Source organism: Polypterus senegalus, chromosome 4, assembly GCF_016835505.1.
Source record: "Polypterus senegalus isolate Bchr_013 chromosome 4, ASM1683550v1, whole genome shotgun sequence".
NCBI classification, from domain to species: Eukaryota; Metazoa; Chordata; class Cladistia; order Polypteriformes; family Polypteridae; genus Polypterus; species Polypterus senegalus.
This window is the reverse complement of record NC_053157.1, coordinates 26,788,696-26,815,838: the sequence shown is the minus strand read 5'-3', so window position 1 is coordinate 26,815,838 and position 27,143 is coordinate 26,788,696. Positions and strand designations below refer to the sequence as shown.

Genomic DNA, 27,143 nt, shown 5'->3' with positions numbered 1-27,143 from the left:
TCGATAATGTCACTGCTTATACGTCTACACGTAAAATTATATGGAAAATACTGGAGAAAGTTTACTGTAAAAGATCGGATGTACCGAACAGTGTCGTTAAAATGTCCAAACGGCCTTAAACAAGTCTTTGTCTTTTTAGCTTTTCTTCTTACTTGCACCTCACTTAATGTAAACTGCAGACTGTACATAGACTCGTTATTACCAGAAGTTCACTCACATCTCGCGAGAGGACACCCAAAACGCGAGGTCTCACGAGCATTTGTTCCAGCTATTAACCCGGAAGGGACTGCCGTAACTTGGAAATAAAATTTAGTTACACGTTTTCTTTGCTGCTAATCCGTTTACTCTTTATTACAGCGTTTTAACTGTTTAAGCTATGCATCGCATGCTGTGTCTCTTTAATGTAGAGGGTTTCTTCGGCGGTGTTAAGACGTAAAGAAGACTGGAAACGCTCAGTCCTCGGGAAGGAGTGACTTGCGTCCTAAGAGGAACTGTCATTTGAACAGAAAGGCGGGCTGCTCGCGGAAGGCTTTTTGGAAAGAGCGCGACATTCCTCCCGCGTCACAAATCCCGCAAGCGGTGCATCCTGAGCGACATGAAAATGGAGGAGCAAACGAAAAGCCAAGAGGTACAGGACGAAAACCAGCCACCTGATGCTCCCGATCTGGGAGATGCCGGTGTCGCCGTAAGTGTTAAAAGTACTAACTGCTTGAACGGGACCGTTGGCTTCTCCTTTTTAAGTTAGCCATTCGGTGTGTTCTCCGTTGATATTTTGTTAGCGATGTTCTTTTTACTGCGTGCTTGTTTCAGTATTATTGTGCACAAAGTTTACAGTTTAATTTCTGAACGCCAAGTCCCGTTTGACTTGCAGCAGGGTCTGGAGAAGGAGGCATGCATTTTGTGTCGTAACATATGCAGATAGGTTACGTTTGTCGCTGATCAAAAAATGGTGTTAACATTTAAACGACAGATCCATTCAGATAGTAAAATAAGCTTATTTACAGACAGTGCATCGTAATAGGTACTTAAATCACATGTAATCATTAGCCCCTCATTGGTCAGATTTTTTCTTATGCCCGCCTACCGCCCTTTCAAATTTGCGTAATATAAACTGCTCAAATAAAATTAAAGGAACACTTTGAAAACACATCAGATCTCAATGGGAAAAAGAAATCCTCCTGGATATCTATACTGATATAGACTGGGTAATGTGTTAGGAACGAAAGGATGCCACATCGTTTGATGGAAATGAAAATGATCAACCTACAGAGCCCTGAATTCAAAGACGCCCCAAAAATCAGAGTGAAAAAATGATGTGGCAGGCTAGTCCATTTTGCCAAAATTTAATTGCAGCAACTCCAAATTGTACGCAGCACTTTGTATGGCCCCTGTGTTCTTGTATACATGCCTGACAACATCGGTGCATGCTTCTAATGAGACGACAGATGGTGTTGTGGGGGATCTCCTCCCAGATCTGGACCAGGGCATCACTGAACTCCTGGACAGTCTGAGGTGCAACCTGGTGGCATTGGATGGACCAAAACATAATGTCCCAGAGGTGTTCTATTGGATTTAGGTCAGGAAAGTGTGGTGGCCAGTCAATGGTATCAATTCCTTCATGCTCCAAGAACTGCCTGCATACTCTCAGCACATGAGGCCAGGAATTGTCGTGCACCAGGAGCCACTGTACCAGCATAGGGTCTGACAATGGGTCCAAGGATTTCATCCTGATACCTAATGGCAGCCAAGGTGCCTTTGTCAAGCCTGTAGCGGTCTGTGTGACCCTCCATGGATATGCCTCCCCAGACAATCATTAACCCACCACCAAACTGCTCATGCTGAATGATGTTACAGGCAGCATAATGTTCTCCATGGCTTCTCCAGACCCTTTCACTTCTGTCAAATTCTCAGGGTGAACCTGCTCTCATCTGTAAAAAGCACAGGGCACCAGTGGTGCATCTGCCAATTCTGGTATTCTATGGCGAATGCCAATCGAGCTGCATGCTGCTGGGCAGTGAGCTCAGGGCCCATTAGAGGACATGGGGCCCTTGGGTCACCCTCATGAAGTCTTTCGGGTTGTTTGGTCAGAGACATTCACACCAGTGGCCTGGTGGAGGTCATTTTGTGGGGCTCTGGCAGTGCTCATCCTGTTCCTCCTTGCCCAAAGGAGCAGATACTGGTCCTGCTGATGGGTTATGGACCTTCTATGGCCCTCTCCAGCTCTCCTAGAGTAACTGCTTGTCTCCTAGAATCTCCTCCATGCCCTTAAGACTGTGCAGGGAGACACAGCAAACCTTCTGGCAATGACACGTATTGATGTGCCATCCTGGAGAAGTTGGACTACCTGTGCAACCTCTGTAGGGTCCAGGTATCGCCTCATGCTACCAGTAGTGACACTGACTGTAGCCAAATGCAAAACTAGTGAAGAAACAGTCAGAAAAGATGAGGAGGGAAAAATGTCAGTGGCCTCCACCTGTTAAACCATTCCTGTTTTGGGGGTCATCTCATTGTTGCCCCTCTAGTGCATCTGTTGTTAATTTCATTAACACCACAGCAGCTGAAACTGATTAACAACCTCCTCTGCCACTGAACTGACCAGATTAATATCCCATAAGTTTCATTGACTTTATGCTGTACTCTGATTAAAAAGTGTTCCTTTAATTCTTTTGAGCAGTATATTATTCTCCGCACTGATCTTTATCGTAATAGGTACGACGCTGCTTACTCCTGATCCAGATAACTTTTTAAAATATAATGACACCTTACCGACTCTTGATTTCTGAAAGTTGGAATTTGGAGTTTATTTTTAAAAATTTGATCTAATGACTTTCAAGTCACATTACATACCAACGAACTATAAAGGTTAGTGTATAGTTGAACTTGCCCCAATTCCCCTTGAATGAGCATTGGCAAAACCCTCTAATAATCTATTGTTCAAATATTCTAATAATTTGTTGTTGTTATAAGTGTAATGGAATAACCATTTCAGTTACAAAAACTAATGTAAGAGTGGTTGCTAAATAGATTTAATCTGCCTAGCATGGAAAAAGGTGTGCTTTTTGAAATAATTTAAAGTAGTTCTTATGAAGTTTGGAAAAAATGCACAGAGAAATGTATGTTGTGTGATATTTTTTTATAGTCTATTTTTTGGAATTCTACATGTCATTTAATCTTAAATACCTGATACAGTGGTTTAGTGCTCACTTTGTGCCCAAATTACTGTCAGTTCTTAATTAGAAGAAGCTAAACAGAAGCGAGGGAGTCACGGTGGCGCAGTGTTTAGCACTGCTGCCTTGCAGTTAGGAGACCCAGGTTCAGGGAGTTCGCATGTTCTCCCTGTGTCTGCGTGGATTTCCTCCGGGAGCTCTGGTTTCCTCCCACAGTCCAAAGACATGCAGGTTAGGTGCACTGGCAATCCTAAATTGCCCCTAGTATGTGCTTGGTGTGTGTGTGTGTGTGTGTGTGCTCTGTGGTGGGCTGGCGCCCTGCTAGGGGTTTGTTTCCTGCTTTGCGCCCTGTGTTTGCTGGGATTGGCTCCAGCAGACCCCTGTGAACCTGTAGTTAGGATATAGCAGGTTGGTTAATGGATGGATGGATAGATTAACAGAGGTGGACAAATTGGTAGGCCAGACACCTGGGACTGGCAACTTTTTATTCCGGACAATCAAACTGTAGATGCACACAGTCTAGTGGACTACTGGATGTTTTGTTTCTTTGCTCTACGCAATATTTTCCTAATGAAAATTCAATTTGATAAAACTGAAAGAACCAAAACCACTGTCTTGGCTGGATGTCACTTTTAAAGGCACCTGGGTATAATGTGCCGAACTGGTTTAACAGTGGTGTCGCATGCACACACCACGTAGCAAGCAATTTAATGAAATTCTAAAGCAAGCAGCAATAGCATTAGCTTTGAAACCTCTGGAGTAGTGAGATCAAGAATGTCAAAAGGTAATAATATGCTATCGCCAAAAACAACAGTCAGTCAGTTGTTGCCCAACCCACAATATCATAACACAGGGTCACGGGGGTCTGCTGGAGCCAATCCCAGCCAACACAAGGCGCAAGGCAGGAAACAAACCCCAGGCAGGGCGCAAGGCTACCTCAGACCAGAAACAACAATGAATGCATAACTTTTTATGGATTTAAAAAAAAAAAACAAAAAAAAACCCCAAAGCAGAGGTCTTAGCACCCCATTCCAATGTAGTGTGCAGGGGACTACTAAAAGAAAGTAATGTCTCCCTCTACTGGTGGTTCTCAATGTGCTTTGTGTTATTCTCGAACACTGCAGTGTGAACATGCTTTTCAGGCCTAAACCTCATCAATACTTTCATCAGGACCTGCTGAACCGAGAAAGCAAGAGTAACCCTTTGAAAAACTCAATCCAAGAGTGACAAACTTTAATGGAGCTGTATACATAAATCACTGGCTGTGCTAAGCTAAAGGTTAATAACAGTGTGAAAGGGCATCTTGTACCTCAGAATGATACTGAAGGTCAACATGGTGATGATTTTGACACAAATTTATTTGTGGTCTCTAAATATGGTCTGAAAACAAGATTTGAAATCTATATTAACATAGTTGATCAGTTAATTTTTGATAAAATGTTTGTGTTCATTACATAAAAATACATCATATTGCAAAATATCTGTTAAGCTATACTCTTCCAAGGTTCCGATTGTCTTAATATTGCAGTAGAAGGTGATATACAGTGGTGTGAAAAACTATTTGTCCCCTTCCTGATTTCTTATTCTTTTGCATGTTTGTCATACAAAATGTTTCTGATCATCAAACACATTTAACCATTAGTCAAATATAACACAAGTAAACACAAAATGCAGTTTTTAAATGCTGGTTTTTATTATTTAGGGAGAAAAGAAAATCCAAACCTAAATGGCCCTGTGTGAAAAAGAAATTGCCCCCTGAACCTAATAACTGGTTCGGCCACCCTTAGCAGCGATAACTTGCAATGAGTCTTTTACAGCACTCTGGAGGAATTTTGGCCCACTCATCTTTGCAGAATTGTTGTAATTCAGCTTTATTTGAGGGTTTTCTAGCATGAACCGCCTTTTTAAGGTCATGCCATAGCATCTCAATTGGATTCAGGTCAGGACTTTGACTAGGCCACTCCAAAGTCTTCATTTTGTTTTTCTTCAGCCATTCAGAGGTGGATTTGCTGGTGTGTTTTGGGTCATTGTCCTGTTGCAGCACCCAAGACCGCTTCAGCTTGAGTTGACGAACAGATGGCCGGACATTCTCCTTCAGGATTTTTTGGTAGACAGTAGAATTCATGGTTCCATCTATTACAGCAAGCCTTCCAGGTCCTGAAGCAGCAAAACAACCCCAGACCATCACACTACCACCACCATATTTTACTGTTGGTATGATGTTCTTTTTCTGAAATGCTGTGTTCCTTTTGTAACGGGACATTTGCCTTCCAAAAAGTTCAACTTTTGTCTCATCAGTCCACAAGGTATTTTCCCAAATGTCTTGGCAATCATTGAGATGTTTCTTAGCAAAATTGAGACGAGCCCTAATGTTCTTTTGCTTAACAGTGGTTTGCGTCTTGGAAATCTGCCATGCAGGCCGTTTTTGCCCAGTCTCTTTCTTATGGTGGAGTCGTGAACACTGACCTTAATTGAGGCAAGTGAGGCCTGCAGTTCTTTAGACGTTGTCCTGGGGTCTTTTGTGACCTCTCGGATGAGTCGTCTCTGCGCTCTTGGGGTAATTTTGGTCGGCCGGCCACTCCTGGGAAGGTTCACCACTGTTCCATGTTTTTGCCATTTGTGGATAATGGCTCTGACTGTGGTTCGCTGAAGTCCCAAAGCTTTAGAAATGGCTTTAGAACCTTTACCAGACTGATAGATCTCAATTACTTCTGTTCTCGTTTGTTCCTGAATTTCTTTGGATCTTGGCATGATGTCTAGCTTTTGAGGTGCTTTTGGTCTACTTCTCTGTGTCAGGCAGCTCCTATTTAAGTGATTTCTTGATTGAATCAGGTGTGGCAGTAATCAGGCCTGGGGGTGGCTACGGAAATTGAACTCAGGTGTGATACACCACAGTTAGGTTATTTTTAACAAGGGGCAATTACTTTTCACACAGGGCCATGTAGGTTTGGATTTTTTTTCTTCCTAAATAATAAAAACCATCATTTAAAAACTGCATTTTGTGTTTACTTGTGTTATATTTGACTAATGGTTAAATGTGTTTGATGATCAGAAACATTTTGTGTGACAAACATACAAAAGAATAAGAAATCAGGAAGGGGGCAAATAGTTTTTCACACCACTGTACTCTCCACTCATGTGCAACAATGTTTATTTAAATAAATGTTGCTGGAAAAATTTTCAGGTAAGCCTTCCAGCTGGACTACCAAAAGGCAAAGCTGATGTCCCAGCTTGCTACCATATGCATTTACAGTGTATCCACCCCAGCATAATGTACTACAGTCGACCCTTGACATACGACCGGCCTGACATGCGAACAACTTGATTTACGACCAAAATTTTTGTTTTGATTTACAACCAACATCTGACGTTATGTTACGACCCGAATGCGGTCACGTGTATCCGCTTGTGCGATTGTAAACAAACAGCCGAGAGCGTTCGTAAGCGTCAGTCGGAGCCCAGATACATGTGTTTGTGGATGTAATTTCGGTTAGTGCAGTGATTTATCTATATAATATATATAATTCACTGAGACCATGGCAAGCAATACGCATAGTTGCTAAGGAAGGAAGAGAAGGTAACGAAGGTAAAGAAAGCGATTGTTAAGGGATGTTAGCTAGCGGGCTGGCGCGGCACATGATGATGTCATCTGGCTGAATCAGCACTGGCTTGCTTTGGAGTGTATTACAGCAGTTCACTACACGGCCAGCTTTGATCTGTGTGCTTGACTACTGTCATTAACTTGAGAAACAGCGATCACAATTGAAACGAAGAAGGAAATTGTGCGGAAATATGAGAGTGGCGTTCGTGACAGATCTCGCTAATATGTACAGCATGTCGAAATCCACTATCTCGTCAATTTTACAAAGAAAAGATTTGCATAAGGAGGCTCCTTCTAAACAATAACCACCTTCTGTTTCATTCTCCTCCTCCTCCCTTCCTGCAGCCCAAAGATGTCAAATTAAATGGTAAGTACAGTATGAAATTGTTGTTTCTGGTAGGCTAGGCACTTTTTATAACTTTTTGGTTAGTACATTAGAAAAATTATTGGTGTTTTGGTAAATTATGCGCATTATATAAGCCTTTTTTTATTATGAAAAGGTTAAGTAAGTGTTGCTGTGGGAGGTTCGGAGCGCATTATGGGTATTTCCATTATTTCTTATGGAGAAAAATAGTCTTGACTTACAACCAACTTGAGTTACAACCAGCCCTCGCGAACGAATTGAGTTCGTAAGTCAAGGGTCCACTATACATGGCGTACCTTACGCATACAGTTGCTATCTGAGGTACAGGTGTATGCAAAGGTTTGGACAGCTAGAGGCAAACCGTGTGATTCAGTCAATCATCAGATAAAAGGGAGTTAAGAAAACAGTGCAGCAAATGTTGTAGTTGACACACACACACACACACACACACTCCCATTTTAGTGGGATCATTTATTTTGCACCCTTAGGTAATCTATCCACTAGTGTTTCACCATATACTGTACAAAAAAACAGTACCAAACTACACAATTTTTAAAACTGTACTGTACCAACATTAAACAAAATACAGTAATCTTACATCGGCTTTTGAAGTGGACTTTATTTTTCTGTTTCAGCTTACTTTGTCTCAAAGTGGACCACTTCATAGCAATATTTCTATATTAAAGTGGTCAAAACAACTAAGGGGGACACTCCTGTAATATGTATGCGTTAGCGGGTGACCATCCAACAACTCTATATAATATACACCTAACAGCATGCTCAAAACTCTGAGAGTGACATGGGAAAGATGTGGGAAGCTGCAGACTACAGAGGAGGTTGCTGTAAGAAGCACTTTATTACCTTTTTCCTTGTTGTAGATGGCCATTGGCTTGTGAGTGTGGCCACTTGTTAGTGTCAGATGGACCCCGACGTAGCCTGTGGGATAGTGTGGCAGTTTTGAGTTTACCTCTGACCCCAGGTGGTGTGCATGGGTGCGTCCTGGTGGGATGAAGCAGCTGGGAGTCATAGAGGGAGTGGGGGAAGTTACCCATTATTTGCTGTGGTATCGGCACCAAACTCAAAATTTTACTGTCATTGCAACACTACCATTTGCACACACATTGCAATACAAAGACAAAATATTGAAATGTTATAGCAAAACAGCACTTGACTTTTAATATAAATGTAGCATTTTTAAACAAACTTAATACAGAGGATGGCAACACATCCGTGTCGCAATGATAAAGAGAGTCAATTACCAAATGGCAAAAAAAAAAAAACGAGCAGAGACAAGGCCAAGTTTATTTTTCCTTGTATAGCTGGGTTTTTTGCTCATCACCTGTGCCTAGGGTCCAAAGGCAGGATCACTTGATGAATACGAACTGACAAGCAATCTGATGTTAAATCATTGTGACAGGCAGCATGCAGGGTTTGTGAGCTGATCTTTTTGTCATCACATTTAATTATTATTTACAAAAGTTAGTCCAGTGAAAGGTGCATTTGTCCTAAATGTCTCCTCTTGGCCCTGCTCTCTTCTGTAAGCAGAATGTTCTAGCAGGATCTTTGTCATGCTAAAAAATAATAATCTTGCTTCTGACCTTTACATTTATCTTATTTTTCAGTTGACTCTTACTGCACACCGTTGAAAAGCAATTAACATTATTCCTATATTTTGCATGAGTTGAGTAATATACATCTCATGTGCGCTGGCACTCAGTCCAGGTATCATTGATTGTTTCTGCCTTGCATCCAGTGCTTGCTGGGACAGACTCCAGCTTCCCTGCGACCCTGACCTGGATATGTGGATCAAAAAAATAGATGGCTAGATAGTACAAGTTTAAATATTTTAATGTGCAAGTGTATAAATGCAAGCTAAATATATAAACAAGTATTGCAAAAAAGAAGGCAAATATAGTATCTTCCTGTCTGCCAATATAACACTTTCATCATTTTTTTTTAAATTTTTTTTTTGACAATACACCTCTTTGCTGTTAAAATGTTAAGTTATGGTTTTATCTGTTGAATGTAACAAAGTGGGGAAAAATGACATTGTAAATGTGGCACATGCACTATTTAAACAGCCTGTCAGACAGTATTAAGTAACTACTCTTTCAGTAGAAATCAGTTTTCAAATGTTTCTTGCTTCCAGGTATAGTGTATTTTTATTTCTTCATTTTTCTTTCTCCACTCTTCCATTTAAAACTCCACAAGCTCAAAATATTATAGTCTTCTTGCATAATTGTATGCATAAGATCGCCAAACAGATTCTAAGTAATATACAGGTGTTTTATTCTTTTTAAATTGATTTTATTTACTGGTACTAGGGGGCTTGGCCCCCTGTTCGCTTTGCTCGCCAACCCCTGTGTTTGGTTAATCGGATATACTATTTTAATTTTTATTTTCTTTGGAATTGTTTCAATTTCATTATTTGCACTTTTACCTTAAAGCTTCATAAAAACAATATTTTTTGGAGACACATTGTGACTACGCAATGTATAACTGCCCGTGAGTGAATATTGTTTGTTTCTCTAATAAATAATCGAATTTTTCTAATGTTTGTCCCTGAGATTTATTGATTGTCATAGCAAAATCTATTCTCACAGTAAACTGTAAACGTTTTAATTTGAATGGCATATTGGGATCTCCTTTGGTGTGTAATGTTATTCGCAGAATATATATATATTACCTTTTGTTTTTGCCTGTTAAAATTTGCATCACTTCTCTATACACCTGACTGAATTGTGTATTCTTTGAAATTCAACTTGTCGTTGCTTTAACTGTTCTGGGACCATAGATTCTCACAGCGTATGGTCTATTATTGTGTAAATCCACGTTTTGTGCATAACAATAATGCGAAAAGACTTTGTGGTCTACTCTTTGCCTTTTATTTCTGACTTCGATTTCTCCTGCTCTTTTTTTTCAGTTACACCTGGTTCTGATGATTAATCACCTTTTGTTTTGTGGTAATGCGATCTTTTCTTTGATACTGTAGCGACTGACATGATAAAGTGTCACAAAACTTTTACTTGAACAATCGCTGACTTCATAACCTCAAACACAACTTTCTAACACCCTCTCCAATCCCTCATCCCCCGCGTCTCGTCCCCCCTTACCGCATCAGTCAATACCCCACTATCAGTCTTCCGTGCTGTAATCCGCCCTGCTTCAATTGGACCGAACATTCACTTAAAACCAAAAAGGCCGCAACCTGGCTGGGACGCTGCAATACTTTTGAATTTTACTGCTTTCATAATCTCTTTATCTGCCTTTTTTTCCTCTCCAACGCCTTTGGGTGTCTATTCTCCATATTGTCCTGATAAATGTGTTGAGAGCACAGGATTTGTGTGCACTACGTGCTTTTACACGACTGACTGTTTTTTAATGGATGTGCTCTTATATGATGTCTGTTGTGAGTAGGGCGTGTCTTGCAAGAATCTCATGTTCCATGTCCCCGCGAGATGGCCCTGGGACAGTCTCTTGGCACCAAGTCTCATATTTACGGTCCCCGCGAGATGCTCCGTGGTAAGACTGTTTTGTCTGGCGGGTCTTTTAAATGTCTTTCGAGAACTTCTGAGAGGATCACGTATCATCGCCTTGCTTTTGCTTTCCAGGATTTCTTTTTTATAATAGACATATCTATCATAAAAAAAAATCTTGGGGAGGGAGACAAGACGTGATCTTCTTGGAAGACATTTTGAAGTCCTGCAAGAGGCACTTTAACTTGTTCCCAGCTCGACAAGTGACAAGCAAAACACGCAGCTTGCCAGCAGCAGAAAGATAGCAGTTGATCCGACTGCTTCTCCTTAGCGTGCATTCAGCCAAACCCTAAACTTCCATAGTTTTAGAGTAAATAGAGTGCAGTAGAATGGGTATATAAAAATGTTGTTTTTCATTAATTTCAGTTTTACTAACTTGCCAAATTATCTCATGTTAAAGGATAAGGCACGTGGCAATGTCGATGGATCTTGTGATAAGTCAAAAGACACATGTACTCCAGCTAGAAGCGAGTTCAGTGATCCTGTTTATAAAGAGATAGCTGTGGCTAATGGCCACATCAACAGAATGACTAAAGATGAACTTCGAGCAAAGCTGGCTGAATTAAAGCTTGATACAAGGTAAGATGATTGTGTGATATTTGGTCTGATGTTTCTGTGTTTAGACATATGTTGCAACATTTTAATGAGCACATTACAAAGTAAATGATCAGAAATGACTGAATTTTAATTTCATAGATTATTAATCAGTTTTTTTGTTTAGATGTTGTTAAAAATCCAATTACAAGTTGAATTGATTAGCTCAGGCTGCTATACAGAACTATGGATACTAGCTTGATGTAATGAGTTTAACTGATTTTGTCTACTTACATAATTTATTTGTTTTATAGTTTTAACTCACAATCTGTTTGTGTGTGCTTGATATTCTTTTGAATTTATGTGGGAATATCTGTTACTTTGAAAAATGAAATTACTGGCCGTTTAAAAGAGTCCTTCTTATATAATATGCTGTTTGTTGCTGGAATTACATGAGGAGAAACCTCAGATGATGATATGGGTTTAGTGCAGCCATTTTCTTTTGGATTGTGTCTAATTATTAAGCTTTAGAACAGAGTTCAGACTGTGCAGTGTATTCAAAATCAAATTGGAGAAATGGATTAAATCATTAGCGTGTGTGCGCGCCTTTCTCTTGCACACCTGCATGAATAGTGTTCTAATAAGATCAAGATTATTTTTTTGAATGTGTTTATTTTTAAAATGTATAGTTCCTTAAATCTGACATACAGTTTTGTCAATTTAATGTATTTTTTTCAGAAAAATACTTTTTTTTAATAACTCATTTAACTCTTTTAAACCAGTCTTGTGCATTTCAGTTTTATTGAATGTGGTGTGTTTTACAGAGGTGTGAAAGATGTTTTGAAGAAGAGGTTGAAAAGTTACTACAAGAAACAAAAACTGATGCAAACAGCTTTGTGTGAAAGCAGCAACATGGACACATATTATGATTATATTTGTGTTGTGGACTTTGAAGCTACTTGTGAAGAGAATAATCCTGCTGACTACCTCCATGAAATTATTGAGTTTCCCATGGCCCTCATAAACACCCACACTCTGGAGATTGTAAGTGTTAGCTGAGCCAGCCCATTTGTAACATTAAATAGAATTAATGAATTGAAAAGTGCAAGCTAGCATTCAGTAATTAGAAACAGAAGTTTAATTTGTTTAAACTGAAAAAGTTTCAGTGTATTTAATTGGTTATCATAATCTGTATATATGATATAAGCAAAAATTATTTTCATAATTTGGGCAGACATGCTATATATTATTTGCTAAAGACAGAACATACTTGTATAATGAGATAGTGTCTACAGCAAAGACTGAGTATTTCCTGAGACTCCGATGATGCAATTATTTATTTAATTTTACCTTTCATACTTCTACTTCTAACTGTATTTTTGGAAATTATGGAGTATAGCTTCTGCAGCTGTAATATTAATTTTGACAGACATTTATTAAATTGTGTTCAAGAAAGTTTTATTAAAATGTCCTTAATTCACTATGCATATGACTTGTATTTTAAGAAATGAAAATTTGTTTCTATTAATTGTAACACTTCTGCTCTTTGCTTGCATCAAAAAAACACTACCTATCATTTAATGCACTATAAAATTGGCCTATCCTTTTGAATCTGTAATATATGTGTAATGTTTTCTGAATATCTAATCTTTTTCTGTTGTACTTTGTAACCTTTCTGAACTCGCTGTTACATCATTTTATTTATAACTGTATCAATCTTTTTAAACACAGGAAGATGTATTTCAGGAGTATGTGCGACCAGAAGTTAATACTCAGCTGTCTGATTTCTGTATTCAGCTAACTGGAATCACACAGGTAATTTGAAAGGCTTGTATGAAAAGTGCAGTGTGTTTGCATCTTTTATTGGAATCCTTTAAAATGCTGAACAGTCCTAAAAGATGCCAACCACTACATCAAGACACTGTGCAGACTATGCTTTAAGTTGGACTATACTCCTGCTTTCAGGAAGATCTAGATACTGTAGCCACTTTTGAGTGATTCTGGCATAAACAAACCTATAAACAAATGCCCAGAAGCTTTTATTTTTGTAGATTTAGCTGTGTTTCCCAGCTTTCCTTGGACATTTTTTTTTCTTCTTCAGAGGGTTGTTATAAATTATTAATGGGAAATATTGTTTTTAGAATACATACTATCAATGATCTCAATTTCTATTTATTTATTTTTTTAATATGAGATTTGACTTGGCTGTATGGAATTACAACTGTACATCAGTGGTGGTAATGTAATGGTGAGGCATGGCGTTTGTGATCGCAAATTGCAATTACTATTTGTGGTGCCATTATGGCCCTATCTGCAGTGACTTCTTGCCAATACAAGAATAGTGATGAAAATGCATGCTAACCATTAAGCCACCATCTCAACTTGGATGGCACTTTCACATTGTGAAATTTTATTTCAATCATTTCAACCCCAGTCAAGGCCAATCATTTGTCAAAGTTGACAAAACAAAAGTGATACAACCAGGGTTGTGGAGTCAGCAGATAAATCCTTCGACTCTGACTCCTTGGAGTCAGAAGTACCAGAAACTGACTCCTCTGTATTTAATATGCTAATGTATTTTCCATGTTGATTGAAGGAAGGTGACATACACGTCATTTAACCACAGAACTTCTGGCTAGGAAGCTGACTCCCTACTGTATTGGCCAGTTTAAACTAAAGACAAGATCCCCTGAACACACAACAGGCCATAGCACACACCTACATCATTACACTTGTTTACACTCAAATGAACTTGTTAAACACATTATATCTGAAATAAAATAAAAACACTTTTTGTAATGTACCATAATCCAGATTACAATATGTGAATGTCAGGTTGTATAATAGCTCAGCTGAACTTCACACTAGTAGTAACACAATTATGCACTGGGCTTTATTCTTACATTAGAGAAGTACTTAATTATGACTACTGTTTGTGAAATGGGACATTTGAACTTGATGTATTTTTTTTCATTACAGTTTAAATTTATTAGGAGTCGGAGTTGGTACATTTTTGCCAACTCCGACCCTGACTCCAGGTACCCAAAAATTGTCTCAGACTCCACAGCCATGGATACAACCTGTGCATAACTGAAAAAAATGAATAGAGATTTAGATTGTGTGGTGAATTTTCTTTTTTTTTTTTTTCCTGTATCATACGATTTGAGAGCATTTTTTAATATTTCAGGAAACTGTGGACAATGCTGGTACATTTCCAGAAGTACTTGAGAAGGTAGTGCACTGGCTTAAACAGAAAGAGTTGGGAACCAAATACAAATATACTTTTTTGACTGATGGGTAAGTTGAGTGCAGTTGCTTTCTATAGTATTCTTATTATGCAGAGAAATAGTAGCATAGTGTCAATGTAAGAGCTTCTGAAAGCCCTGCAAAGTACCTTTTGTAACTGGAATTTCAAGTAAGTGATAAACTGTACTCTTAAATCTCTATACTTGGGTAAATTAGCGGTTAACCAATGTCACTAATTTTCTGATTGGTGTAGTCATACCTTCAAAATATTTAACAAAAGCAGATTAAAAGAGCTGTAGAAATAACACACAGTATTATTGAAAATACTGTTACACTGATTTTTTATTTTAAACTGGCATACCTTCTGTGTTCCAGGTCTTGGGATATGAGTAAATTCTTAAATATACAATGTCGGATAAGCCGAATCAGATATCCTCAATTTGCCAAAAAATGGATAAACATTCGAAAATCATATGGTAACTTTTACAAGGTAATTGAGAATTTTAAATGTGTTTTTACTTCCTTCTTACTGTTTTCTTTCTGTGTTTATTTGATAGTATTTTTCATATTTATAGTGAACAAATCACTTATGATAAAGGTGGACTCCAGAGGTTTCTCTGGGAGGTCAGTGTTTGTCTATTAATACTTGCTGATCATTGTACTGGGAAGTAGGAATCATATGTGTATGAATTGCACTGTGGTCTGTAATGTCACAGTACCCTTGAACCATTGTGTTTTAGCCTGTGATACTTTGACCCCAGTGCACAAAAGTGAAATAAAAATGTTCAAGTTTGTAGTCTTGCATATCTTTTAACTATCTAGTCCTTACCACAACCCAAAAATGAATCTTAACTGAAGGCAGTAAATTCCACAACAAATTTTACTTTGCCATTATTTCATTACCCCAAAACCATCCCTCAGAAGATATAGAATCTGTGAACCATTATATAGCATGTGTTTAAGTACATCTTAAACATTATGTTGTAGCATTATTGATAATGACCATTGTGGAAGATAGATGGCGCTATACCTTGCTAACATGACACAGACAGACGCTAGAGGCACAAGTCCAAAAAGCACAATTTATTTACATATACAGTGTCCCCAACAGCCCAATCACACACTTTCTTTATCTTTAAGTTATTTTCTTTTCTCCTCCACTCCTCCTCAGCAAGCTTTGTCCTCCTCCCGACTCTAGCTCCCCGAGTAGTCTCTGCTGGCCGCATATCTAAGGCACCCGGAAGTGCTCCTGGTGCTCGTTGACCTAATTCTGGCAGCACCTCCAGGTGTGGCGGAAGAGCTGCTTTCCACGGCTCGGCTGCAGCACGCCCTGGTGGCACCCCTGGGTCCCAATGGGACTGTATCCAACTCCATCCCTCATGAAGCCCTGCGGCAAGTCCAAGGCACCGATGCAACCCATGGGGGCTGCCATCCAGTGTCCCGGGGGAGGTAATGCCATGACCAGGCTTGCTCCCCCGTTCCTTCCAGCGAAGAGGTGTCTCGGCTGGGTATGGACCCCGGCCATCTGTGTCACCATGTAATTGAGAACAGCTTTGTTTACTTTGTGATTTCACTTCAGAGAACTCAGAAAGCTGGCTTATTTTTGGCAACAGGTTACATTTTAATATGCAGCATTGAGACTAGATTGTCAATTTACTCCAACATGTTCACGTGACATTTTGATTGGCCAGCAAATGAAAAGAAGTATCATTATTGTTTTTTTTTTTTTTTTATATTGGTAGTATGTGGGGCCTTTCCCCGATTTATTATGTTTTTAGGCAGTATCTCACTAGATAAAGGTGGATTATTGCTTGTGCCGTGCCCTTCTATTTGTTTAAACACAAAAATGTACCATCCATAAAATGGATAAGCATTCCAAATTGAGAGCTTACCTGAGTCTATATAAACACGGGGAACTCCAGTTTCTGTATTACATCTTGCCTGAAGAACGGGCCTGAGATGCCTTGAAAGCTTGCATATTGTCATCTCTTTAGTGAGTCAATAAAAGGTGTCATTTTGCTTGACTGCTCACTACACCCATAATGGCTAACATGGTACAACACCCTAGTACTACTAGTTCATTGCTTTTGAAACTGTAGAAAATTAATGTGCTAGTTTTACCATGACTATTTGTGCAATGCAAGAGACTGACATCTCTTTGTTGATTTTCAAATATTTTCATATACAAGTATACAAGTGCTTTATGCCAAATTTCAACATTACAATTCATTAAAGAGAAACTCTATCCTAAAATGCATGCACACACTCAATTTAGTAATCTTGGACTGCTCTGTTTGCTTGAAAAGGCAAAATGACTCCCTTTTTGTTGCTCAAGACCTTTAGACACTTAAGCGTATGCACCAGCACCAGGTGACCCAAAATTGTTAAAGTACTATGGAGTAAGGAATTATTTACTATTGGCTTAAGCTTATAATTAACTGCAAATAGAAAGACATTAACCACAACTGGTAATAGCCATACTGAATATGGTTGATACAAAACAATAGGTAAACAATATAACAGAGCTATGCATATTAACATTGGTGGTATACATCTTAACAAACAGCTGCAGATGCTGCAACATGAAATAGAAAATGTTGACAGCTGGGTGCTGGCAAACCACCTTCAGTCACAGTAAGGAAAATTGACGTTAATGTTGCCAGATGACTGTCGGTTGCTTCCATTACTGTCTTGTATCTGACTCTCTGTGTATTGGAACAGAGTCTACATTGGCATTCTGTCAGTAGGACAAAGATTTATACAAGGTCTGATTTTATATTTTGGAGCCCATACTTGGGGAATGGCACTGTAATGGCGCAACAAATACTTGTGCAATAACTATTAGAAATAATGGGGAAAATGTATTAAACATGCTTAATCTTGAGACTGGCTTCTCAAGGGCCAACAGCAGCAAAAATGCTACTCTCAAAAAAATCTAATGGGAAACGCCAAAAGCATGCTGTCTGTCTGTCTGTCCCTTAGTATTCTGTGAAACGTACTTTATAAGTTAGTTGCTGCTTATGTAATAGCATCTTCAAAAAGTTAAATCTTCATTTTTTTTTTTTTATTTCTTTTTTACACTTACTAGGTTCGTTGTCAGTCGTTAAATCTGTGAATTCACGTGTGTAACATTAAGTTTCCTAATAACTTTTTTTTCTTAAAATATTCATACTTGCATTAAGATCAGCTTTGTACAGATCTTCATTCAGTGCTCTTTTTTATTTATCAAGTAGTAAATAATGCTGCAGTGGGAGAATCGTTTTTTAAATTTTTTTGTTTGTTTTATCGTTATAATTGGTTCTCATTTGTAATTTGCAGGTCCCCAGAACACATACAAAGTTGACAACCATGTTGGAGAAGTTGGGTATGAAGTATGATGGAAGGCCCCACTGTGGCTTAGATGACTCAAAAAACATTGCTCGAATTGCCATCCGAATGCTTCAGGATGGCTGTGAACTGCGTGTGAATGAAAAGATGCATGCAGGGCAGCTGATGAGTGTGCCTTCCACTGCCAGGTTAGAGGGTGCTCCGGTACCTCACCCACCCTGTCTCAGGCCCTAGCCTGTGCTCCTGATGAGGACGAGATCTTGACAAGTGGTATCAACATTTCTTGCAATGAACATTAATGGGAGACCCGAAAAGAAAAACTTGAAATACGCAGACGGAACTTTCCAAGTGTTGTGCTTCATTTGCCTGGAGCAAAAAATTATAATTGGTTAAGTAGCTATTATTTACAAATGTTTTTGGATTAGTTTGCAGTTCTACATCATTTGTATAATTTTTATTTTACTGGATCATGATCTACTTGAAATTTAGTTTTTCAGTAGCTGCTAGAATTATTCAGCACTGCAGTACTTTTAAGTTCACACCTCTTGTATTTTGTGTACAGCAAGTACGTCTGGTTACAGTTGTATAATCAATAAGGGGATCCGCTTTTATTTAAACTGTTTTAAATTAACAGTTATGGCATACCTCCTTTTTAAATAGAATTCTTGAAATTTTTACCTTAATGTTCCAAATTTTGAAGATTTCATTTTATATTTGCTTGCAGAATCAGTTATAAAATTTGTTAATTGAGTTTTTTTTTTTTGAGGTTAAACAACAGTGTCTGCTAAAACCACCTTTCATGTTTTTGATCTCATTGTAAATATTCCCACTGTATCTGCTATGTGGGCCACATTAAAATGTTTTTAGGAAGATGTCTTTTAACTGCAGGGATGACAAATTGTTTGCATTTTCATTTGCTTACACAAGCATATGCGCTTTTAATTATTCATTTTAACTTGGTACAGAATATTTTCTAAATAAAGGATATGCAACCAAGTTGAAGCTTTTATTGTACCAAGATATTTGTACTCTAAAATTATTCCGATTTTTCAATTTTATATTAGTTTAAAGATTAAAATATACGTCTATAGATGCAATCCTAAATTTTAATTTGGGACAAAATGCAAAAATGTGGAAGGTAGTGTAGCACTATATAAAATTAAAAAAAATCACAGAACATGAAGAAGGAAGTAATGGTCCAGATGTGATTTAAAAAATCTTGACATTGTTTACTTAAAGAAATGTATTTCATTTTGATGAATCCTTATGTCAAGCACTTTAAATGAGTACGTTTTCAAAATGTATTTTTCTCAGAATTTCGTAACTTCTGAGGCTAATGACATTCTTTATAAAAAGAGGGATAGCTTCATTCCTGTCATAGCTTCATTTGTCTTTTTCAGTTTTGAAGATTTTGGTGCTCATTCTGATTGAATAAATGGTTATGTCCATGTTGAAAGGTCTGTCTTTTTAAATTTCTAATGGAAATACTGAACATGTTCATAATACTACTCTGTTAACCAAGCTACTCTGCAAACCAGTGTGTCATTGAAAGATACGTATTTTATGTTAGAGACGAGTTTCTGTTCTTTTTTGTTACCTGAAATATTAATCCCATTTTAAGACGTCCATCAGCCAATTAAGCAGTTAATTAGCATGTGCAGTATTATAACTAGTTATGTATAGTTTAAACGCAATGTCGTGTTGGCTTTGTTCACTGAAGCTGTCTCTGTTAGAATCTTTAGACCGTCTTCACTTATCATTTGTTTCCTATCTCCTAGTGCCTTGTTTTTTGTCAGCAGTATCGGTCTTTACATTTTAGTTGTTTCTTTGTGTGTGTGTGTGTGTGTGTGTCATAGTTCCCTCCCCACATCTATTTCAATAAATGAATAATTTTTGCTAAATAAATCTTAAATGAAGTTGACTTTATTCACTCAAAGAGAAATAGTTTAAGATTCTTAATGTGCCAAGGTGACTGAACAATTTAAAAATACTTTGGCATAGTAGTTAAGTCTTTGGACTTCAAATCCTGAGGTTGTTGGTTCAGATCCCACTACTGACACTGTGTGTCCATGAGCAAGTCACTTGACCTGCCTGTGCTCCACTTGGAAAAGTGAAGAAATGGAAGCAATGATAACTCAAATGTTCTACATTGCCATGGATAAAGGCATCAGCCCACTAAGTAATTGTACAATGGCATGCAAAAGTTTGGGCCCCCCCTTGCTTTAAATGTCTGTTACCGTGAATATCTAAGTAAGCAGAAGATGAACTACTTGCCAAAAGGCATAAAATTAAAGATGACAAATGTCTTTTCGGCAATTTATGCAAGATTAGTGTATTGTTTTTGTTTTATACAGTTGCACAGTGAAAAAAGGAAAGGAGCACCATGCAAAGGTTTGGGCACCCCAAGATATTTGAGGTCTCCAATAACTTTTCCCGATGTCTCGGACGCTAATTAACTCATTAGGGCTATGAATTGTTCACAGAGACATCATTCAGAAACCCCAGGTGATGCAAATTGCAAAGCTGTACAAATTCTCTGACTCCTCGAACCTTGTCCCAGCAGTCAGCATCCATTTGCTCCTCAAAGTAATAATAAGTAAAGTAAAAATAAAGGAACTGATGTTTACAACGCTGGAGAAGGCTACAAAAAGATAGCAAAGCGTTTTCAGGTTGCTGTTTCCCTCCGTTAGTAATGTTATTAAGAAATGGCAGTTAACAGGAACAGTGGAGGTCAAGAAAACTTTCTTAAGGGACTGCACATTGGATTGCTACAATGGCAAAAACTTCAGTTTGACTACAAAAGACCTTCATGAAGATTTAGCAGACTCTGGTGTGGTGATGCACTGTTCTACTGTGCAGTGAGACCTGAACAAATATGACCTTCCTGGTATGGTCAGCAGAAGAAAACGTTTCCAGCTGCTGAATTTCATAGCTAGAATGCAGAAAAGAAGTCCTGTCCACTGATGAAGTCAAATTAGAATTTTTTGGCCACAATGTGCAAAGGTCTATTCCAAGAAAAAAGGGTAGGGTACCTAATTCCAGGAAATGAACATGTCTCAAGCGGTTAAGCATGGGGGCGGATTAATCCTGCTATGGGCTTGTGCTGCAGGTAGTGACACAGGGAACATGTCATTGATAGATGGAAGAATAGATTCAAACAAATATCAGCAAATTCTGGAAGCAAAACTCACGCCATCTGTAAAATAGTTGAAGTTAAAAAGAGGATGGGTCCTACAACAAGATAATGATCCGAAGCACACCTCGAAGTCTACAATGGAATATTTGAAAAAGGTGTAAGCTGATGGTTTTGCCATGGCCTTTTACAGTCACTTGACCTAAACATTGAAAATCTGTGGAGAGCTCTCAACAGAGCAGCGCATGCAAGATGGCTCAAGAATCTTGCAGAATTAGAAGCCCTTTGCAAGGACAAATGGGCGAAAGTAATTGAAAGACCCTTAGCTGGCTACAAAAAGTGTTTACAAGCTGTGATACTTGCCAAAGAGGGTCTTACTAAGTACTTACCATGTCAGGTGCCCAAACATTTTTGCTTCGGGCCCTTTTCATTTTTTTTGATATTTTGTACTTGTGAATAATGGAAATTTTAAAATGTAATCTTGCTTAAAGTATTAAAGAAACATGTCATCTTTTACTTAATGCCTTTTGGTGATCAGTTCATCTTTTGCGCACATGTCTAGTCCCCGTAACGGGTGCCCAAACTTTTGCATGCCACTATAAATGTGATGTAGTATAAATTGGGCATTGCTTTTTTTTCTCCGACACACTGTTAAAATGACAAGGTGTATAATGTTTCTGTTTTACAATATTGTTTTTTGCTTTATTTAAAATATATATATTTCTAACCCTGACTTCTTATTTATTTGAAGAATGAAAACACCTGAATCATGACCTTCTAGTTTTGTTTTTTTTGTTTTTTTTTTTATATTTCCAGTGAAGTTGTAACAACCAGTATTTTATCATAGTTTTGTCTGAAGATAAAAATACACCAAGCCATGATTTAGTTCTGCATATCAATTTTATTGAAGGGACAGGGGGTGCAGTATAGGTAAGGCAAATGAGGTCCTGTTTGTACATTTCTGTACACATCTTTATTTAAATGCTAGCTTTACTGCAAGTGTGCTTATTGTTTCAGGACTTTAAGAAAGAGAAACAGGTAAGTTCCTTCAACTTGTGTTTAATAAATAAAGACTACATTTACATCGAATGTTTTAACCAGCATGAAAATAAGCAAGCCTGTGTCTGTTTCCCTTTAATAGATATTTTCCACTGGATTCAATGGTGCGAACGAAGAATAGCCCTGTTCTTGCTTCGAGTTTCATAAAACAGTCCGATTATTCAACTAAAGGTCTGGTGGCTGATGCTGAACAGGTACTGTATTGGATTTGATATTGTAAGTCCCTGATGCTGCTGGGTTTTTTTTTTTTATCCCACAGTCCAGAGACACTTAGGCTGGGTGAACTGGCTTTGTTAAATTGTTTTAACTGAGAGAGTGTGTGTGTGTGTGTGTGTGTGTGTGTGTGTGTGTGTGTGTGCGTGCCCTGTTATGGACTGTTCCTGCCTTGTGTCCAATACTTGGTGGGATATGCTCCATCTTCACCACGACCCTACTTGGGGTATTGTAGGTTTGGAAAATGGGTGGATGGATTCTCTGTAGTGACATAGCCTTTCAAAATGTATTTGACACTGTGCACTTATGAGGAAACTGTGGAAAATCAAAAGTATATATGCAAGTCAATTCATAGTAAAACTTTTAAATATCAATCACTTTTAATTCTTATTCTGAATTGGTTTCTCTAAAAAAATTCTATTCTCGGTTTAGATGTCAGTATATTTCAGACATTATCATAAATGCAGATAATGGTAATAGTGTAAGTACTTTTCTGCTGAAGTCTTCTCAATTATGACTTGACTTCATTGAACTTAATCCTCACAATTTAAGACTTGAAACTTGAAGGTCAGTCTTGCATATGTTTGATGTATTCCCATCTCTGCTAAAATGTTGAGCAAGCAGGCTTAGTAAATAGGTAGGTAGGTAGATGGATGGATTTTCCCCATGACAGATGTGAGGTGTACTCTGTGAATTTGGTGTAATTTTTTTTTTATTTTTTTTTTTTATGATGCATTATTCCCTAACCTGCCATGTGATAAGCTATTGACTCCAGACACACAAATCTATATGGCCATTTTTTACTTTTCTATGCATGTGTGACTAAGTACCAGCAGAGCAGAACTTTTTCATACATAGTTCTTTACTGCATCATATATAACATTTTCAAAATAACTAAATATTTTGCCAATGGCTGTACATCTAGTGAAAGGCGTCATCTCTTCCAGCTTTGTTCCATGCATAGATAACCTGATCGCTGCTTTTGTTTTTTTCCTTTGGTAAGCTTCTTGTTTTGTTACCAGTCAGTTGAATTATGGGATATTAAGTCATCTCATGATTACTCCTATTACATCAGTTCATCCTTTTAGAAATTATTTACTAGAAATCTGCATAACATATAGCCTCACAGGTATCCTAATACTCTACTAGGATTGTCCAAACCTTTATATGAAAATAAAATATTGGGTTGCAGGCCCAGGGTATCCCTGAGCTTACATGGCATAGAAGACGTGGGAGCTCGGCCTTCACGATGCTTTAACCATGGCTTCAGTCGTAGCTATAAGATGACACAAACTGATGAGCGGCTGGCTCCTTTGGTGGTGGTTTGTTGTTTTACTGTGCCTTCCTTGTGATCACTATTTTGGTTTATCTTCTCCTTTTCAACACCTGTAATAAAAGCAAAAAAGAAGCACTAAGACACTGTAACAAAAAATGAAATAGCAGATAATCCCACTTTATTTTGATCAGTTAAATTAAAAACAAAAAAAATCATTTTGTAACTGCTTTTGCCATTGATATTAAAGCACTTATCCCACTGCTGCCACCTAAATTAAATAAAGACTCAATTAGCATAAGCTTCCCTAATTCAGGGTGTTCATTCTTGATTTTCTTCATGAGGTAGAAATGTGTGATAAACGAGAATAGTTGTCAGATATTTGAAGTACTAAAATGTGTTAAATATTCTTAATTGTAATAGAAATGCTTAATTTTTCACTCTGTGACAGAGGTCCATCGCAGGCTAGAGTCTACTATAGGATAAAAATCAAAAACATCACATTCATAATTACTGACCTTGAAATAGTTCTAAAACAATACCCCACATGCTTATTTGTGAAATTTGTCGTTTTCAACCTTCTGGCAAGGCTCTTAGTGACCTGTGAGCACCAATAAAAGGTCAAATATCAAAAGTATGATCATTTTTGTGATCAGAAACTTTGTAATGCCATAAAACGGCACTCCACTCCACATACCTACATTACCAGTCCCAATTTTTTTCCAAAGTTTTGAGAAAAGGAGTCCTTTTGACCCCTCATATCCTAGTAGGGGTTGTGGCATGCACAACCTCAAGTGCTACTGATCATTTTTTGCTGAAGACACCTATTGGTTTACTCATTTATCATACAAATGTAATTTCCTGCACTAACCTATGTTGTAATGAGGTTTTTCAAGTCTAGAGGGTCAATAATAAGGATAAACCCAAAAAAGCTTGATGTCTCACATAACTAGACATCAAGAAGAGTTAAGCCGGATATAATGTGGATTTTGTCATGCCTTTGATTGAGAAGTTGCAGGGCAAAAAAGAAAATAGAAGTGAACTCAATTAACGGCTAAAGCTGCTGGGATAGGCTTTGGCTTCCAGCAACTCCAAACTAGTTTGAGCAGTTTTGAAAATGTTTGATATGTTATATATAGAAGACAAGTTTCAAAAATAAGACACCCATCTAGCTTGTTTGGATAGCTAAGCGCTAAGTTGCCCCAGTATCTCTTCCAAATGGTTTTAAATGTCACTTTTTCTTACTTAAATGTCATCTGCATTAAAGTGCTATTCCACTACTGATGCCATTTTGAGATTAATATCCACTAAAAGTTGTCATCTTTTCCATATTCCACCCTGAAACTTAGCCCTGACTATTCTAGTAGCTGCTCAAGAAGGTTCCACTCACTGCATTCATCAGTGCTACAGGCTCAATTCTGAACTCTGCTGTGCTCATCCTCACTTCAGTTGTCTTTACCATTTCTAGCTCTGAATTCTAACCGATTATAATTTCATTATAGAAGGCTTATAAAAGCATGGCAACATCACTCAGTTGTTCAACATTATCAGTTCACTCATTAACTGCCTCTAAATAATGCAGTTTATGTGGTTTATATTAATTTGAATATTAAATATGTTACAATGTCATGATCTTTACAGATTATTTTTTTTTTCCTAAGTCATGCAGGTTAGATTGATTGATTATTAATTAGATTGGGATGAAAGAGTGTGCCCTGTGGTAGACTGGCACCAAGTTCAGGCTTGGCTCCTGTTTTGTGGATGTCCCAGGCATAGGGCACCTGTGTGTCTGATTTAGAACAAACATATTTAGAAAATACATCAATCAATGAAATGATTACTTGGCCAAGTAAATTAATTGATTATTGATTAATACACTGTTCATTCACTTGTTCATCTCTTCATACAGGGAATGATTGTTTATCTGCAGAGTTAATTTTAATTCTCATGTAAAAATGTAACTGATTGACTACTTCATAAATTAATCTGTTAATTGGTTGGCATTGTTCAGAATTAATCTTCATCGGTTTGTGACAATCTTTAATTGATTGGTTGGTTGATTGCCTTTTGGGTTAATTTGAGTTGGTCATCTGGGTTAATTTTTTTTTTTTGTAATTGTGTGATAGTGAATGTCAAGCTATCTGTAGCGTGTCACGCATGTGCGTCAGAGCGTCGCCCTCCAAGTTCCTGTCAGGTATTTTGTACACTATCTTGTCATCTACTCTGAACTGTTGAGGAAGTAGAAACTGACTGACTGACTGACTCCGTCCCTTACCAGTCCATGGGCCATAAAAGCATCACTTCTAACACATGCGACCAGAGCGAAGGAGCTCCTCAATCACAGTCAAAGAAGTGATTGCACTTGTTCCAGCCACGTTTATTTGGTGGTGACGGTTTTGCTTCATTTTCACGCGATCACGTGTTTTGTTTTTGTTTGAACCTTTAAATAAATGGGGACAGTCGGGTTGGTACCACAAAATGTATTTTCTGTTAAGCCTGTCATTCCCTTAGACGGCCACAAGAGGAAATCTCCATTGTATTTCTAATATTTAAACATTATTTTAAGTGTTTAATTGATCAACTAATTGGTTGATATATTGTTTGCAGCGTTTGTAGGAGTTTTCTGCCACGTAGCAAAGTATTAGTTGATTGTTGACAACTTAAATAAATTGACTGTTTTTATTTTTTCAATGATTGGTTGACTGACGGACTGGTTTATTTATTGGTATGATTAATCTTTTTTTTTTTTTTGACTAGCATGTGAAAGTATAAATGAATTGATTAGTTCCCTGATTGACTGCAGCATTAATCTCCATTGGCTTTCTAATGTGTGAAATGTAAAATCTTATCCCGGTCTGATACCTTCATTGTGTTGATGGTGTCCAGGACTTCCTTCTGAGTTTGATGCTTGTCCAGCCTTAGGAGTGGGTGATGTTTGTCCAGCCTTAGGAGTGTACACATCTGTTTTTGAATCCTCTGACCCAGGGTGTGTTTTGTTTGAGTTCACAGGCGAGTGGGCAACACCTACACCAGCAGATAAAAGCAAACATATTGTGAAGGAAGCTTCTATTGAAACTTACATATTGGCATCTGAATTCTGACACTTTGACACTAAGAAAATTCTTCCTGAAGACCCTGAATTCCTAAGACTGGGTGTGTCCTTTACTGGTTTGCTTAGAGCAGTGAATTAATGAAGCAATTTAAGAAATCCGGACTCGGGCTGCATTGTCTCATTGTTTGCGTTTACAAGACACAAAATGTTGCTATGGTGTGTTGATTGCAGTTTTTAAAAAAAAAAAATCATCAAAACCTTTCCCCACTGATGGTCCGTTACCGTATGATTTATGTTTGTATAATGACAAGACATTTAACAGCCACGACACACCCATTTGGCTCTGTCTTTGCTCTTCCTGTCTTTCTGAAGAAGCTTCAGGTTTGCTCAGCTCAAGTTCCTTCGCTGTGCATTGTTGTCTACCGACAGTCAGAGGCCGAGAGGAACGTGTGCCAGAAAGTGTTTGAACCACCTGCTGTGCCCCCTTAACTTCTGTAACAGTGGCATTAAGAAACAAAGTTCTCTTAGCCTTGATGCTTCATTTTCATCTGAGCCTCCAAATATTTCCAAAACATTTCACATTATTGGAATGTTCTAGTGATTTTCATTTTCATGGTTTTTTTTTTTTTGTATTCTAG

At 38.0% G+C, this 27,143-nt stretch overlaps 1 protein-coding gene across 1 annotated transcript; it reads left to right on the top strand.

Annotated features, from left to right (window-relative positions):
* Positions 1 to 270: 270 nt before the first annotated feature.
* On the top strand, positions 271 to 26,753 carry eri1 (exoribonuclease 1). Its single transcript, XM_039750369.1, has 7 exons — positions 271 to 685; positions 11,069 to 11,247; positions 12,027 to 12,246; positions 12,934 to 13,017; positions 14,390 to 14,499; positions 14,824 to 14,938; positions 17,767 to 26,753. Exons 1-7 carry the CDS (start codon positions 596 to 598, stop codon positions 18,007 to 18,009), a joined length of 1,041 nt encoding a protein of 346 aa, XP_039606303.1. The 5' UTR covers positions 271 to 595; the 3' UTR covers positions 18,010 to 26,753.
* Positions 26,754 to 27,143: the final 390 nt, after the last annotated feature.

What these genes read in the sequence shown, in the direction of transcription:
- eri1 (XM_039750369.1), top strand. Translation starts at nt 596, where the DNA reads ATGAAAATGGAGGAGCAAACGAAAAGCCAAGAGGTACAGGACGAAAAC. An exon ending in TATACTTTTTTGACTGATGG is followed by an intron (nt 14,500 to 14,823) that starts GTAAGTTGAGTG and finishes TCTGTGTTCCAG; the next exon opens with GTCTTGGGATATGAGTAAAT. An exon ending in CATATGGTAACTTTTACAAG is followed by an intron (nt 14,939 to 17,766) that starts GTAATTGAGAAT and finishes TGTAATTTGCAG; the next exon opens with GTCCCCAGAACACATACAAA.